The sequence below is a fragment of the Oncorhynchus tshawytscha genome, linkage group LG23 (genome assembly GCF_018296145.1).
Source record: "Oncorhynchus tshawytscha isolate Ot180627B linkage group LG23, Otsh_v2.0, whole genome shotgun sequence".
Classification (NCBI taxonomy): Eukaryota; Metazoa; Chordata; class Actinopteri; order Salmoniformes; family Salmonidae; genus Oncorhynchus; species Oncorhynchus tshawytscha.
Genome location: NC_056451.1, coordinates 1,906,949 through 1,924,004, shown reverse-complemented (window position 1 = coordinate 1,924,004; position 17,056 = coordinate 1,906,949). Strand labels below are relative to the sequence as shown.

General features: G+C 39.7%; 1 protein-coding gene across 1 annotated transcript; it reads right to left on the bottom strand.

Moving 5' to 3' along the window:
• Positions 1 to 5,070: 5,070 nt before the first annotated feature.
• Positions 5,071 to 8,559, bottom strand: LOC112223163 (POU domain, class 3, transcription factor 2). The gene has a single exon (XM_024386188.2). The coding sequence runs from the start codon at positions 8,443 to 8,445 to the stop codon at positions 7,315 to 7,317; it is 1,131 nt and encodes a 376-aa protein (XP_024241956.1). The 5' UTR covers positions 8,446 to 8,559; the 3' UTR covers positions 5,071 to 7,314.
• Positions 8,560 to 17,056: the final 8,497 nt, after the last annotated feature.

Below are 17,056 nucleotides of genomic sequence, written 5' to 3'. Positions count from 1 at the left end.
TAACACTAATGGGATCATGTAGTAACCAAAAAAGTGTTAAACAGATTCTTCAAAGTAGCCACCCTTTGCCTTGATGACAAGGTGGCGCAGCGGTCTAAGGCTCTGCATCTCAGTGCGAGAGGCGTCACTGCAGTCCCTGTTTTGAATCCAAGCTGCATCACATCCGGCCATGATTGGGAGTCCAATAGGACGGAGCACAATTGGCCCAGCATCCTCTGGGTTTGGCCGGGTAGGCCGTCATTGTAAATTAGAATTAGATCTTAACTGACTTGCCTACTTAAATAAAGGTTAAATAAAAATGACAGCTTTGTACACTCTTGCACACAGCATGGTCACCTTAGCAACACCCACCCGTAGCACGCGCTCCAGCAGGTATATTTCACTGGTCATCCCCAAAGCCAACACTCCGTTAGCCGCCTTTCCTTCCAGTTCTCTGCTGCCAATGTTTGGAACTGAAAAAAAAATCACTGAAGCTGGAGACTTATCTCCCTCTCTAACTTTAACTTTAAGCATCAGCTGTCAGAGTAGCTTACCGATCACTATACCTGTACACAGCCAATCTGTAAATAGCACACCCAACTACCTCATCCCCATATTGTTATTTATCTTCTTGCTCTTTGCACCCCAGTATCTCTACTTGCACATCATCATCTCCACATCTATCACTCCAGCGTTAACGCTAAGTTGTCATTATTTCGCCTCAATGGCCTATTTATTGCCTTTACCTCCCTAATCTTCTACATTTGCACGCACCGTACATAGATTTTTCTATTGTGTTATTGTACGTTTGTTTATGTGTAACTCTGTGTTGTTGATTTTGTCGCACTGCTTTGCTTTATCTTAGCCAGGTCACAGTTGTAAATGAGAACTTGTTCTCAACTGTCCGACCTGGTTAAATAAAGGTGAATCTTTTTTTATTTTTAGCTTGTCTGGTAGGCTCGCGTCACATTGAAATTCACGACTGGGTTTCCCTTTCCCTTTATATGAACTGTATCTTTGAAATTGTTGCATGTTTCATTAATATTTTTGTTTAGTATGTGTGTATATATATATATGTATATATAATGAGAGAGAGAGAGAGAGCCTATTGCTAAATATGAAAATACAACTGTTCAGTGTTACTTTTCAGATGCCATTCTATTTATGCTGGCAGTGGTAAGTAACCACATACAATGTAAAGTGCTTTTAACTTACAGCATAGATTCAATCAGATCAAGCACTAACCAGCGATAGCCAACACCCACATAGCTGATATTTTGGAGGTGTCTGAGATGCAACTGCGGTGGAGCTGTCAATTTGGTGAGCAGTTGCTCTTGATCATTGTCATGAAGCCACACCTGTCCCACTCCCATTACAATTTCAGAACCGGAAAGTGTATTGGCTATATATATAAACAATGACGCTCAAATATAAAATCATTAAACAAAATAATAATCATTTCTATCGGCGTAATCAATGTATATTACTCATCTCTCATTCCAGTGTTTGATCTTGTAAACAAGGCTGCATGGGATTTGGGGTTTCTCATAAAGTGACTCAGTGCAGCCAATGGCAATGTTTGCTTCAGGTATATTGCCAGGAGCCTCTTGTGGATTTGACAGCTCTAATGCAGTTCCACCTCCAACATCGTCAAAACAATCTCTATGCAGATGTCAGCTAAAGCAGATTTGATTCAATAGAGCCCTAAGATTGCTTCATTTGATTATTATTATGAGGCCTATAATACATTATAAATAGGCATAGGCTACATAATGAATGTTAAGTGGCTTACCTAACAGGATCCCACTACGAAAGACCAGTTATGTTGCCTGATGAGTAGGTGCCTTAAATGGTTGAGTTTGTTAATGTACCAAATATTGAACATTATGAAAGCATGCCTTAAGAATGAAATGAGCAGTAGGCAATATGTAAACCCATGTCCTTATCAATTTAAAAGGTTCTAAGAAAGAATGTGTTCCATGTGTAGGCCTAGGATACACTAAACTGCCCCGTCTTTTAGGCTATTATTCCGCCAAGGACTCGCTAGATGGCACCAGAGGATTGACGCTGCGCAACTTCAGCTATGTGCGGCGGATAAGCACCATGCAGAACCGTGCAGTGCGCGAGCCTAATGGGAAATTTCAAGCAACCTAAATAAAGAGGAAGGTGTAATTAACATGTCGCAGTATTAATTGCATCTGCAAGTGAACGAATTAAGTGCACAAGACCATCGTTTTTTTGTTATAAATAAATATAGTTAGGCGTTGCTTCTGTGAGGGTCGAGATAGATCAGAGGCCGGTGCATTTCATGCAAAACATTGAAATGGCATTGTGGGCTCCTGCACACTTTCCTTTGGAATATTTGGTCTTATTCAAATAAAACATGTTACTGGTATATGCAAATATGCTCAGTAAAGGCTCAGTAAACAAACCAAGGCTATGTAAACAAATAATAATAATAATAATAATACAACAAAATAATGACATTGGAATAATAGTACATGTTCATACGTCTACAAATTTGTCAGGTTAGGCTAGGATATGCAATTTCCACAAAATTCCCAAAAGAAGCCCATATGGTTGCAATAATAGTACATGTTTTCAGGCCTACACATTTGTCACGTAGGCTATCGTTTCTTTCGTAGGGAGTCTTTGAGGCAGCCTGCAGCCAAGTCCATCCAAATGTATCAATCAGGTGTTAATGGTGGATTGGCACTAAAGAGTCATGTAACCATAAAGGTATTAGGCCATACAGCATCGCGGTACAGGGATAATGACTGAGCGCATTTCGTAAGGAAGGCCCTGCTTTAAAAGGAAAGCTATGCTTATTCGCCTTAAAATGAACCATTTTTACTGCTGAACGCAGATATTTGCTTTTGCATTTCATTACAGTTAGTAGCATAGGCCTACCTATCAATATCAATACTATTGAAGTTACATTAGAGCCGGTTACATTAACACTTTCAAACCATCGATGATAGACATACCTTCCACCCTATCACATCAAAACGTTATTGAACTTGTGAAGCATGTGTGGGTAGAAAGACTGATACGTATGATTGGTTCAGATTATCATCATATGATCGCATGTAAACAAAAGTTTCTCAAATATTGCAATACAATATGGCATTTTGCTTTGAATTATTGGATTATATTATCCCCCAAAATGTTGAATAAACATTGTTTCCACATCATTTCCATGAAATTACGTTGAACCAAGATGGAATAGACGTTGAATTGACGGCTGTGTCCAGTGGGGCTGCTCTCTAATCACCTTTCAAATATTACCATAGCACTATAATTATTCTACAATACTGACGATGGATCAGCTCCTATGGATATGACCACCTTTGGCTGCAAATATTGAAGCGACTTATTCTAAATGCTTAGGTCTACCCTATAATAATGCACAAAATCAATATTTGGCACATCATCCAGCACATGTTGTTCGATATCATGAAATATATTGAGGCGGATATAATTAAATTGAATGAACATCAAATTGATTTCAATGTCATTTAAATATAAAGGCCTACGTAGCCTATAATGTTGCCTTTCATTTGAAGCATGCATCGTTGTATTATTCATTTGTTTTTAACAAATGCAAAGACATAAGCTTCATAGGCTAGCCTATTTGTAGTCGCCTACGTTCTGAACGTATCCGCAGTCACATTGAGACCGATGAACCTCTTATGTGTTTAGCAGAGATCTTCTGGGTATAAAGTGACGCGGAACGGCAAAAAAGAAGAAGCATCTAACGACGCACCTAGATGTTCTGCGAGTGGTCTGAGGCCGTCAATAAATAACGAGTGTTATTTTGTGCAACTTTACTAAAGATGGTTTTGGGAAACAGTTCGGCTACTATACATCATACGATTATTCTAAAGATGATCTTAACGCTACGAAGGCTCTGAGAAGCCATGCCCTGGTCTGGGTTGTGACCACAGAGTTGGATAGAGGACTCTCAAACCTTGATTATGTTTTGTTAATTCTATGCTACTGTCTGTACTTTTTGCCTCAATAAATTTCATGATATCTAACAACATGTGCGGAATGATTTGCCAAATCTTGATTAAGTCCATTATTATAGGGTAGGCCTACGCATTTAAAATAAGCCATCTCAATATTTGCAGCCATGGGTGGTTTTATCCCTATAGGAGCTGATCCATCATCAGTGTTGTGGAATAAAAGCTTGTTTTAGCATGTGCATCGCCATTGAGAACTTTCACCATTTTGAAGTAGTCAACATGATTCCATCCAGGTGATCAGGAGGGATAAACCAATGAATTATAGTCATGCGCAAACATTGGCAGTAAATCACCAACCTTGGCTTCATACCTGTACAAAAAACACACCACAGGTGGCAGTGTGCACCCTTTCAGTTTGTTTGCCAAGTCATAAAAGTAGTAGAAGAAGAAAATGGACAACTTCAAAATGGAGGAGTCCTCAATGGGCTGCCAATAGCGCTGCCCACTGAGACGCCATAATAGGACTTGTGATCGATAGAGGGCAGTTGTATTATTTTGAACCCATGTTCGAATGGATTCATTGACCCTAACCTATACGTCCACAGAGCTCAATGGTGTTGTGGTCCATTTGACCTGTGGAATGGACATTCAAACATAGGCCTACATTTAGCCTACAAAAGACTACAGGGTGTTGAGGGTGCAGAAACGAATTAGGCCTATAGTCTATATTTTCCCTATAGCCAAGGCTCACCACCTATTTGCTCATATTAAATATTTTTGTATAGTCAGTAAATATGAACGAATGCACAGAAATGTCATAGCTGTCGTGAAACTGTAACTTGCATTAATTAGGTCTTGGCATTTGGTTGGCATAATACAATGCGCCATGACCATGAACTGATAAACATTAAAATCTTATTGTTCTCAATTTCAACATGGTATTAACCAACTTCATGCCTCTCTTCTTGCAAACCCCAAAAGGAAACATATTCGTCACCATGACGTTATGACTACGAAAAAACCTTTGATGAGAATACAATAAAAAAAGATGGTGGGAAATAGCCAGAAAGAGCATATTCCATGTTAGCTTTAAATAAATATACATTAGATCTCGACATTGAAAAAAGCTTTTTTAATATCAACCCCATTATTTAAAAATGTGCAAGTTTTTGTTCATGTCATATCAACTGATGAAATATTACCTAAACATATTTCTATCACCATCTCTGCGTGTTTAACCCCCAGATTTATCCAGATCAATTAAAAGTGAATGTGACAAACGCGGAAAAAAACTAAACAAAAAAAACATCGAATTTGTACATCCCACAGTTTGAATTTCAGAGAATTGTAAGATTGGTCGATTAATTCAAGCTACAGAAGAAATATGATCAATACCATGACCTTTTTCTTAAAAAAAAAAAAGTAAGATTAGGCAAGCTGCTTCCAAATGAGAAGAACACAAGTCCCTGGATACAATTTGCATAAAATGAAACAAAGCTACGGAGAACAAGCCATATGGTTATCAGAAAACATGTATATACACGTAGCATTGACGGTATAGGCTATGGCAATCCTGCTGAAATAAAAAATACTATCTCTCCCCCTTATGACTAGCCTATATTCCATAAGCCTTTTCGATGGCATTTATATATCTATTGTACTTTGTGTCATCTATAAAAGTCGTTATAGAATAAATTACAATCTCAACAACAAAAGAATACAATTAAAGTATTTGATAATTATTCCCATATCGCAATGATACCAAAACAAAAGAAGATGGCAAGGATAAAATAAAATCCTCACCTATGATAAATAATAAAATAATAATATATTATTCTTATTATTATTATCATTATTATGTGGTGCCAGGTGACATGTTTTTGACAAAAGGCCTACGTTGTTTTTAAAAGTTGATATAAAATGTAGGCTACTTAAATATCTATTTCCTTTTGTAAAGGAATAATACATCTTTTAAATAAAATATATTTCAGCGAGCATATCGCCTTCCTTTGCCAATCTGTGGGCTGATTCATTATTTAGTTGCCAATCAATTAGAAGATAATTACTTAAAGCATATATTTGATTCAAAAATATGTCAGGTGGACAACATGTGAAGTCAATTCTGCCAATCCAATTGAATTCACATCAATGAAATGCCTCTGAATTTAACATAAAATGCGTCTCAAACACATTACACTGCAAACAACAAACATAATTTCAGCTACAAATAACTTTAAATAAAAATACAAGGTAGGCTATTGAAACCTAAAATTGTGTCAAAACCATTTGGAATAAAAAAATAAACAGCTAAAACCTGTTTTTGTTTTGAAAACACCGAAAGAAAAAAAGTGCCTCAGTGAGAAGGAACTAAGCCGTGACTGTTAAGTTATACAATATTTACAAAATTGATCACAATGTTCTGTGAAAAACTTGGTGATATATCTTGCTCTAGAAAAGTGCCAGGTTTCCATCGCCACGTAGCCCTTCCGTGACCTGACTGCTAGCTGCTGGCCGCGTGGCGTGGAGCGGAGCTCAGTGTTGGCAGCCTTTTGTGTTTAGAGGTGCTGATATCATTGAGAGAACGAGGAGGATGATGTGTTCTTGTGTGCGTTCAAACGGAATATCAAAACCTTACGATTGATGTGGTATCAATTATTCAAGGAGGTCCTTCGAACCGCTCTTGACAATAATAATAATAATAATAATAATAATAGGGATATAACAAGTAACAGGCAAAATAATAAAGCTTTGGCCCATAATAATTTGCCTAAACGCCTCAAAGCAATGTTGAATGTCAAAACTAACTAGAAAAATATGACTGACAGATTATCAACCCTCACACATTGCTCAGCCGATGCTCACCCCAGCTGCGTGTCTGGGACAGAGAAATGGCGTTTAGGCTATATTTGTCGAATGCAGCTCTGAAGACTTTTCTTGTCGGACCCACATGTCCAGAACAAAACAATGATGATTACGCAGCGCCATGTGTTGAATACACTAGAAAAGTCGAGAACGTAAACCATTTTAGCTAAGAATCTCGAGGCTAGTTTAAAACGATAATTCCCTTCACGCCAAATATTTTTCACAATAGGACTACACCTTGAAACTGCGTCGAGTCACATTGCAAGGCAGATCCTCGAACATGTGTTTTCTTAGCTCTTGAAGAAAACAATTTTCCACCCCATTGCTAATGATATTTGGGTTTTGAATGGTATTCAATGCAGATATTGTGTAAGTAGCCTACTCATGCCATAGGCTAGGCTATTATTATACATAAAACACCCACTATCGCTCATAGTCCAGTGAAATATATATCATTTTCAGGATAAATCAAATCAGGAAAAGTCTAATAGTGATCCGTTATTGTTCATTGAACCGGTGTTTGGACTCCATGATGTGGCGGTGTGTCCCCATACACATCCTCCGTTCCAGGAAGCGGTCCACCGGGAGGAGTCATCCGTTTCTCTTTCTGTCTCCTGTTACAAAACCAAACCCTCACCACCTCTTTCTCCAGCTGTAGACCGTCCGCCAGTGAAGTAATTTCCGCCGCTGCGGGTTTAGGACACTTCAAGAAATGGGTCTCCAAAGCCCCTTTTACGCTTACCTCGATAGAGGTCCGTTTTTTCCTTTTCCTCCCCTGTGCAGCGATTTTGTCCAAGCTGGTTGGGCTGCCCGAGGTGGAATCCGCTTCTTCCAACCACTTGTTCAACAAAGGCTTGAGCTTACACATGTTTTTGAAGCTGAGCTGCAGGGCCTCGAACCTGCAAATAGTGGTTTGGGAAAACACATTTCCATACAGCGTTCCCAAGGCGAGTCCGACGTCAGCCTGAGTGAAGCCCAGCTTGATCCTCCGCTGCTTAAACTGCTTGGCGAACTGCTCCAAGTCGTCCGAGGTCGGTGTATCCTCGTCCGAATGGTCGTGGTGACTCTGTTGCTGGTGTTGGGACGCCTGGTGGCCGTGGTCGCTGAGATGCGGGCTGTGGTGGTCTTCGTGTGCGTCTCTTAGGTTGTGGTGATGCATCCCCTGTCCGCTGCCTGGAATCAGGCCGTTGACGCCGAATCCGGGCTGTGAATAAATAAGGCTCTGGCCATTGGATGTTGCCATGCTGGGTATGTGGGCTGCGGTAGTTCTCCACGCTCGGGCGTCGTGGTGGTTCCCATGCGACTGGTGCACCAGGTGGGGCGGTCGCGGCTGGTGCTGGTGCTGCAGGTTGTTGGAGCTGTGCATCTCGTCTCTGGTGCCCAGCACCGCGGGTTTGATGTCCTGGTCGCCGAGAGGACTGGTTGACCACGGAGCTCCCTCTCCGTGCGACAGTGCCGTTATCCACTGGTGCGCGTGGCTGAGCGGGTGACTGTTGCTCTGCAATGAGTAGTCACTCTGCAACAGGGTCTGCGCGTCCCTGTACGCCGATGCTTGCTGCATGCTCCCGGGCTCCGAGTGCACAATGGATGCGCTGGAGGTAAGGATATTGTAATGATTAGACGCTGTGGTCGCCATGACTCTCGGAGCCGGACTGATCGCTCTTATTAAAGGAACCTTGCATTTGACAGTTACTGTTTTGCCACAGGCGTCTTCCAGGCACTCTGCCAAGTGGACTCAGCGGCGCGCACCTGCACCCCGCCTCGTCCCGCTGTTCATTGGACAGAAATGGCTGATGGACGTGGTTGCTACTGGCAACATCCCTCTCATTGGACGTTGCAGTGTCTCAACAAACACTACCCCTTTCTAGAGAACTGCGAGTTATGCTGCGGCACCTCTGAAACTTGAGAGACCGAGTGCCGCATGGAAAACGGAAAGGGGATATGCACTGGCCGAGATTTTCAATGGAACTGTAAGGCATTTACTCATATTAATACGATAATGTTTTAAACCAATATATGAATATCGTGATTGCAGATCATTCGAGTGATGCATGCTTCAAATGCTTTTGTGTAATGTATATATGAATACGGCTCTAAATCTTCGTCTATTTATTTTGAGTAAATTGTGTTTGTATTTTATTATACGTTTTACTTTTTCAGACATTAAATGTTATTAATACTTACAATAATTGTGTGGGCATTGTCATATTTTGGGCGTTCAGTGTTTGGGGCGAAAACTTTTTTTCTTCAAGGATAAAGTTTTGTTTAAGGTAGTAGTAGGCCTATAGCTGCAGTTACATGTGTTATGTATATATTATGTTATTAGGTTTATACTATGAGATATGAAATTGATTCCTTGATATTGAATAGCCGAATGAGAGTAACTGAGACTTATTGCGATGATCAGTACTGGTTGCATTGTTGAACTTATTGTAGTGCTTAATTATTTTCTTTATGGCCAAAACTGCATGGACTGAAAGCATGTTTTACTGTGAACCTGTACAGATACATGCTTTGTACCACTGACAATACTTTGAGTGTGCATGTGTTACGTGATCTGTTTGTATACAATGTCGGTGATAGAATGCCATACTGGAATGTACTGTATGACAATACAAATATAAGTCTAAGTACAATAATAATTCAACAGAATCAAACTAGTCTTGGCGCCATGAACATATGAAGGTGTAAACCTTCAAATAATAACTTTCAGTAATAGGCTATGACTCAAATTGTTTACATCATAAGCTAGACATAGCAGTCTTGTATAAAAAAACACAATTTGTGATAATATATTGTTTAATAGTTGGAGTATGCATTTAAAACAGGAATGCATAATGTCCAACTATGGGAACGCGGTTCATTGACTATGATGTCATTGTTGTTTTGGACTCCTTTTGTGTGTGTGTGTGTGTGTGTGTGCGTGTGCATGTGCGTGTGTGAAACGCTTCCATCTCAGACCTATGAAAATCAGGTCTGAAATGGTATGAGTTTTCAGATATTTGTTTGGATACTATTTTATTTGGTTTGGGTTTAGTAGAACAATTTGGTGATGTAGTTTGGAAATACCAAATTGAACATGTTTGGATTATGGAGAACTACACTAAATCAAATCAAATTGTATTTGTCACATACACATGGTTAGCAGATGTTAATGCGAGTGTAGCGAAATGCTTGTGCTTCTAGTTCCGACAATGCAGTAGTAACCAACGAGTAATCTAACCTAACAATTCCACAACTGCTACCTTATACACACAAGTGTAAAGGGATAAAGAATATGTACATAAAGATATATAAATGAGTGATGGTACAGAACGGCATAGGCAAGATGCAGTAGATGGTCTCGAGTACAGTATATACATATGAGATGAGTAATGTAGGGTATGTAAACATAAAAGTGGCATAGTTTAAAGTGGCTAGTGATACATGTATTACATAAAGATGGCAAGATGCAGTAGATGGTATAGAGTACAGTATATACATATGAGATGAGTAATGTAGGGAAGTAAACATTATATTAAGTGACATTGTTTAAAGTGGCTAGTGATACACTTTTTTTTTTACATCAATTAAAACTGGCCCCACATCAATTAAATATACCACTAATATATAACGTCTACGATAAAACTAAAAGTTGGACCACCACAACAATGTCAAACAATGACTGCAAGAGATGAATACAGTTGTGCGTCACAAGGCAGATGCATAAAAGGCCTAATGAAACAGAAACAGGAACAGAAACGTCTTTTGCGACAACATTTCAAATATTTGAATAAGCATTGCATCTGCTTAGGTGATTTTAGCTGTAGGCCTAACTAACTAACTCTAGCCAAAGTTTGCATTCCATGATTCAATTGCGCATACTCAAGACACGTTCCACAGTGGCTAAGAAGTGAACGTCATGCGTAACGCATTATAAGGACGGTGTTGAATTTGGTTATATAGGCAAGACTAGTGTTGTGTTGCCTAAGTATACTTTTCAAATCGAAACCATTAAAAGCATGATCTTTGGAAATTTAGCTTTCAATATTCCACTTAAATTGATTCAAATGTAAGGAAAATAAGTAATAAATACATTGTATAATAAATAGTACAATGAAATCAATATTTTATGTCTGAAATAAGCCTATACACAGTGTCTATACAGGGTTGGGGAGTATCTGATTTACATGTAGCCTAATCATGTAATCTGATTACAAAAAACTAACTGTAATCACTTATGATACCAGCAAAAATATTGTAATCGCATTACAGATACTTAAAAAACGCAATTACTACCTATTGTGTTACTTTTAAATGTCGAAGGGATGTTTGCAAAAAAATGCATTTATGACACCTTCCTGTTTTTCCACTGACATTCAATTTATCTTAGAAAAAAGGCGCAAGTTTAAGTTTGTTCCACCTGAACGAGTCTGACCCAAAGTCAGAGACCACTATGATGACACACCAAATGCTTTTGAAGGGTTATTTTTGTCTTCTTCTTATGCCTCTTAAAAGGAAAGTAACTGAAAGTAATCAGATTGTTACTGAGTTTGGGTAATCCAAAACTTATGTTACTGATTACAATTTTGGACAGGTAACTAGTAACTGTAACGGATTACATTTAGAAAGTAACCTACCCAACCCTGTGTCTATAAGCCTAGTCATAGCCTACATTTATGATTTGAGATTGTAGGCCTATAGGCGTAGCAGGCCAAGTAGTCTACAACAGGGCTCTCTAAACCTGTTCCTGGAGAGCTACCGTCCTGTAGGTTTTCAATTCAACTCCAGTTATAAATCATCTGATTCAGTTTATCAACCAGTTTATTACTAGAATCGGGTGTGCTAGGTTAGGGTTGGAGCGAAAACCTACAGGACGGTAGCGCTCCATCTACAATAATAAAACAGGAAGTACTTTTTTCTCTCACGTAGGCCAAAATATAAGGCTAAAATGTTTCTTAGAGTGGGAGTCGACTGGCTGATGTTTAGTCGGTGAAGCATCAAGGACAGAAGTACATACAAGCAAGCGGCTTAGTGAGATCATGCCTCAGTCCGTGGCGTGATGCGCAGGTGTCAAACCCGCCACAGCTGCCGTCCTCTCTCCCCCTCTCTGTGCCGATCAGGGATAGGCTAGGACATTGTCCAAAGAGAGACATTCTTGTCGCACCACTGCTGGTTGCCATAGAGAAGAGTAAATGAAACAACAGAGCTCACGTCACAGCTACTTTCGCCCCCTCTTCTTGAATATCTAAAGGCCTATTTAAAGGGGCCCTCTGGCGGGACAAAGGCTGGAGGGAGAAAAGGAGGGAGTGGGTGTTATTGGGAACGTTGAAGGAGAAGGGATGAGAGGGAGGGAGTGAGATGGAGAGGGGAGTGAGATGGAGAGAGGAGTGAGAGAGTTGCTGTGTGTGCCTGAGAGAATAGTTGCGATAGGCCTATAAACGACATAAGGGGTTAAAACTGGCCCCACTTCTCCATTCTCAAACTTTTGTGCAAATTTTCAGTCACAAATATTAGCCCAAACTACCCGCTCTAATCATCTTTGACAGGTTAGAATATTATCAGTCTAGGGTGCAGACCAAAGACAAAAGCCCTCTGAAATATCCCCAATAAATATATGAATATTTTGGAGCATGGAATTGACCACCAGAACAAATAGGCATACAACGTGTTCAACCGTAAGTATGGACAAACAGTATGAATATTTTTTGGGGGAAACTGAAATAGAATGAAATCGAATATGAATTCAATTCAATCGAATATTAAAGAAGGTAACGATCAAAAATCTAGCCTCAACAAACCGTCAATTGACATAATAAAGGCACATAGGCCTATTAAAATAGGGACCATTATTATTGGATAATCGAAACAATCTTTCATTTAGCGTGGGACAGTTTATTGCTAACCAATTGTCTGATTAGTTCAATACACAAACATAGCTTCTGTATACAACCAAAAAGGGTTATTTATATTACTTGCTTCATATATGGCACAGACAAAGGTTCTATATTAGAACCCCTTTCTAGGGTTCTTCTTCACTGAACAAAACTTGGTTCCACATAGAACCCTTGGACTCCATATAGGTTTCTATATGGAACCAATTTCGGTTCTATATAGAACCTTAAGGGATGCCATAAATGAAGCAAGCATTAGAACCCTTTTCGGTTTTATCCAGAACCTTTTTTTTGTGTGTAGATTAATTGTGTGTGTGTGTAGATTTTTTGTGTGTAGATTGAGTGTAGATTAACAATCTTGGTTGACTGAATGGCATTATGCACATATTTGTGCATCTATCCATTATACCAATAGGTTGACCTGAATATTCTCTTGACATGTCACAGAAAATAATCCTTATTAATATGAACATAATCAAATAGACTGTGCATACCACACAGTGCCAATATGAAAGGATTAAAGTCCAAGCACAAAAGTTTCAAGGCATGGTTCACTAATTCATTTTTTAAAATATCATCATTGTGGCGTAACACTGAAAATCACCCACATCAAAAGAACATTTGTGGTAATTAGGGCTGTAATTCAAGGAATTACCACATCGCCACACAGGCTTAAATAGTCGTGTTGGGAGAAATGCAAAGCACATTATTTTAATGGTGTAATACGCAAACTATGGGTCGTTCAATTACATGGCTTAACAACGCATAAATGATGCGAGTCTTGTTATTTGGACTGCGGGGTCCCTGGTAATTCATTCGGAGGGGGCAGTGTGCTTTCCCATACAGTAGAATCTATTCCTGTGCTCTAAGAGCTGCTGCCAAACATTTAAGGGAATAAAAATTAACGATGGAGAATCTGAGCGTTAAATTAACAGTAATTATATGACCCGCATGCTGTAAAGTTTCAATTTTTAACGGTCTAATTAGGTAACTGTCTCCCCATACATCAACTCGTATCCCTCTGCGAATTTTTCACAAGAACTCGTTTGTGTTCAAATGCTGTGGGGAAAATAATTACATTTCATAAATGGTTCATATAATGAAAAACCTAATGATGAGTTCCTTAAAGATATGTTTTAAAATCTTCAATTGTTCCACACACTACATTGATTCACGTTTAGAGAGTAGGCTTATTAATGTACACAACTGCTCTTTTAACCAGGAAGACCCATAACCTCACTTTATCTAGCCTTCTATCTTACTATTTCAGCAAACAATCTCACAAATGGTCACCCGGCTCCTCAAAGTACTTCGAAGAACCTTAGGGTTCTTGGCACTGAAAATTTCCCCCAAAAGGTTCTTCCAACAACCCCATAGGGAGGTGAGGTTCATCGAGGAACCTCCTTAGTTGGTGGGGGTTCTTGCAAGAACCTAACTGCCCAACTGAAACATTTGGATTTGAATTTGAAAGGACAGCAGGTGCCGGCACTTAACTGAAAAAATGTAAAGATCTCCTCAATTTAAGGTAAGGTTTGTCCCTTGTATGATATACATTGATATTGTTTTATGATGAGATCATCTACTAGCTTTTCGTATTTGTTCTAAAATGGAAAATGGACACAATTCAATGATTATCAATCAACAAAGAGGTAAGAATATGTAGGCTATAAAAGTATGTTGGAGGCTAGCTGTATTGGGTGCAGATGACTGAACTGCTCACTTTTGTGTCTGTGTCTACAGGTATACAGAGGAGGAGGCAGACAAAGGTTTGTCAATTGGTATTGGTATGTTATGTAGATCCTCCCCCCTTACCTATTCAATGAATATCCCATAGGCCTCTACATTATGGACAAGGTTTGTGTATGAAAACCATTAACAGGTTCTTTTTCATTCACATTCACCACAAAAACCAAGGTATGAATACTGTCTTGTGCATGTCTTTAATCATCTGTAAAAAAAATATATATATACTTTTTTTGGGGGGGGGGGTTCACAGACTTCACCCTCCCTACACCTCTGATGAATTCAACAGGAAACCTGTTCGATCACCATCCACTGCAAAATCATTCTGGCTATGAATATGGAGAACATCAACACATTAATATCAACACGCCAGAGGATATACCCATTGGACTTGGGGCTCTGCTGGGAGTCTAACTCACATTTATATATATTTTTTATTCTGCTTTGCTGCTAAAATCAAAAATAAATCAAATCAAATTGTATTGGTCATGTACACATTTTTAGCAGATGTTATTGCAGATGTAGCGAAACACGGACAACTAAAGCACTGTGTTGTTGTTGTTATAGTGATGTGTATTATTAATAATAATAATAGGGGAGTGTGTGGGGGAGGGTAGTTAAATGTACCCCTAAAGTTTCTTCAAAGGTTGCTAGATCCATTAAAAGATCCATTAAAAGGGGTTCTTCAAAGAACTTATAGGGGTTCCCCCACAGGTTCAATTTGAAGAACCCCCTAAAGGACACTCCGGGAACCTTTTCTTTTTAGAGTGTAGGATGAAGACAGACCTGTAGGCCTCATAGAAGAATCCCTCACTTTGCATTATGTAGATGTTACCATATTAACATTCATGACGTGCCTGTGACCACATCCTGTCCCCTCCTCCAATTGTACTGAACTGGAGGAAATATTATGCCTATAAGTCTCGTGCAAAAGGTTAGAAATCAATAGAAAGGATTTAGACTAGACACAGTCATTTTTTTAACATGTAGGCCTACAGGTAGTCTGATATGTAAAACCACTGAAACATGTCTTTGAAAACCGTAGCTATATCCAGACCAATATCACACCGCATTGGACCGTTGCTACCTTTCAGTGGTCCAGGCTATGTCACCATGCAGAGATGAATTAACTGCATATGCTTGCTAGCTTTTTTTTGCAAGGTAATTACATACCAGTACATTACTCAACTGGTAGTGTAGGCTACTTGTGTAAGGATTGGTGTGTATTAAGTTGACCCATTCTTTCCCTATAGGTCTTACTTATAGTCCATTATGTAATTGGTGTATGTATCAAAGGAAGCGGGATTGACAGGTTGCGTGAGAATTAACAGTGTGCGTGTGCATACGAGTGAGAGAGAGAGAGAGAACGGAAGAAAGACAGAAAGAAAGGAGTGACGGAAAGCGAAAGAGAGGTAGAGTAGGGAGAGCATGGAGAGTATTAATTGTGTGTATTGTGAAGGGCTTGGCAAAGTATGGCTCTCGAGGTGCTGGGGAGCGAGCCCTTCACATGTCGGTGTGATCAGAGCCAAGCTCTCAGGCTCCTGTATTCCAATGCAATTAGGCCCCTCAAAGGCCTGCTTAAAGCTGCACCCCTCAGCAAGCAGAGTCCCAGTGGTTCGACTCTATTGTGGTGGGAGGTGTATTCTGTCCCTCTTTGAACCTGGATGATACCACCCCAGTGAAGAGAAAAAGGGGGGATTACCCAATGTCTACTTCTCCGGAAGTCCACTGATGAGCTGATCTTTAGACCCCCGATAATACGATGAGTTCCTAGAGCTTCCTAGAGCTGTTCCTAGAGCTGTGGATGTAGTTTTCGATTAGTGCCATTGGCGATTTTGTTCGTTGAACTTTTGAGGTATTTTTAAGCAGTAGTTGTAAAAAATTGTTAGTAGGTATTGTTATTGTTATTTGGTAAGTTGTTAGATCTTGGTCTAGTAGTTCAGAAGTAGTAGTTTCCTCCCACCATAATAGTCAAATAAGTCAACAAGTGGTGTCTAGGCCTACCACCTCCTCCACATTGGCAGCGGTATTACAACTATCTCAACGGCATGCTGTTCTAAAATAAAACGTGCCATGCTTCCACTGAGATCTCTTGGCCCTATTTCATCATGTCTTATTCCCCAGAAAGCATTTAATGTAGATTACCAACCTAACACTCCTCCCGAAAAAAAAAAGCTGGCACATAAACACCTGCATCGCTCCTCAAAAGCATCAACAGATTAGGGAGGTAATCCACACAACCACGTCTTTGATTCTAGGATTGGCAGACAGTAATGCCAAGCATAATGCCCTGTATTATTTCATACCCTCCCAGCACGCCAACCTGGCACAAAGCATTTCCTTTTCAAATCTTTTTGCCGGATGCGCTTTTGAAGAATTCTCCACGCACATCTGGTATGGTTCTCTCTTCCCTGTCAATGCATTATTACCCTGTTAGGTGATCCTATTAAAACGAAAGGGAAAGGGAGAGATGGAATCCGAGGTTGTCCTTATAGTTAATAGGGTGTCTAAACTAGAGGGTGAGGAGCCTCCCTTCCGTTCCTTCTTTCTCTGCATAGAAACATGTGTGTGGGACAGACAGAGTGTGTGTCTATGTGTGTGCATGTGTGAGAGAGAGTGAGGGTATGTCTT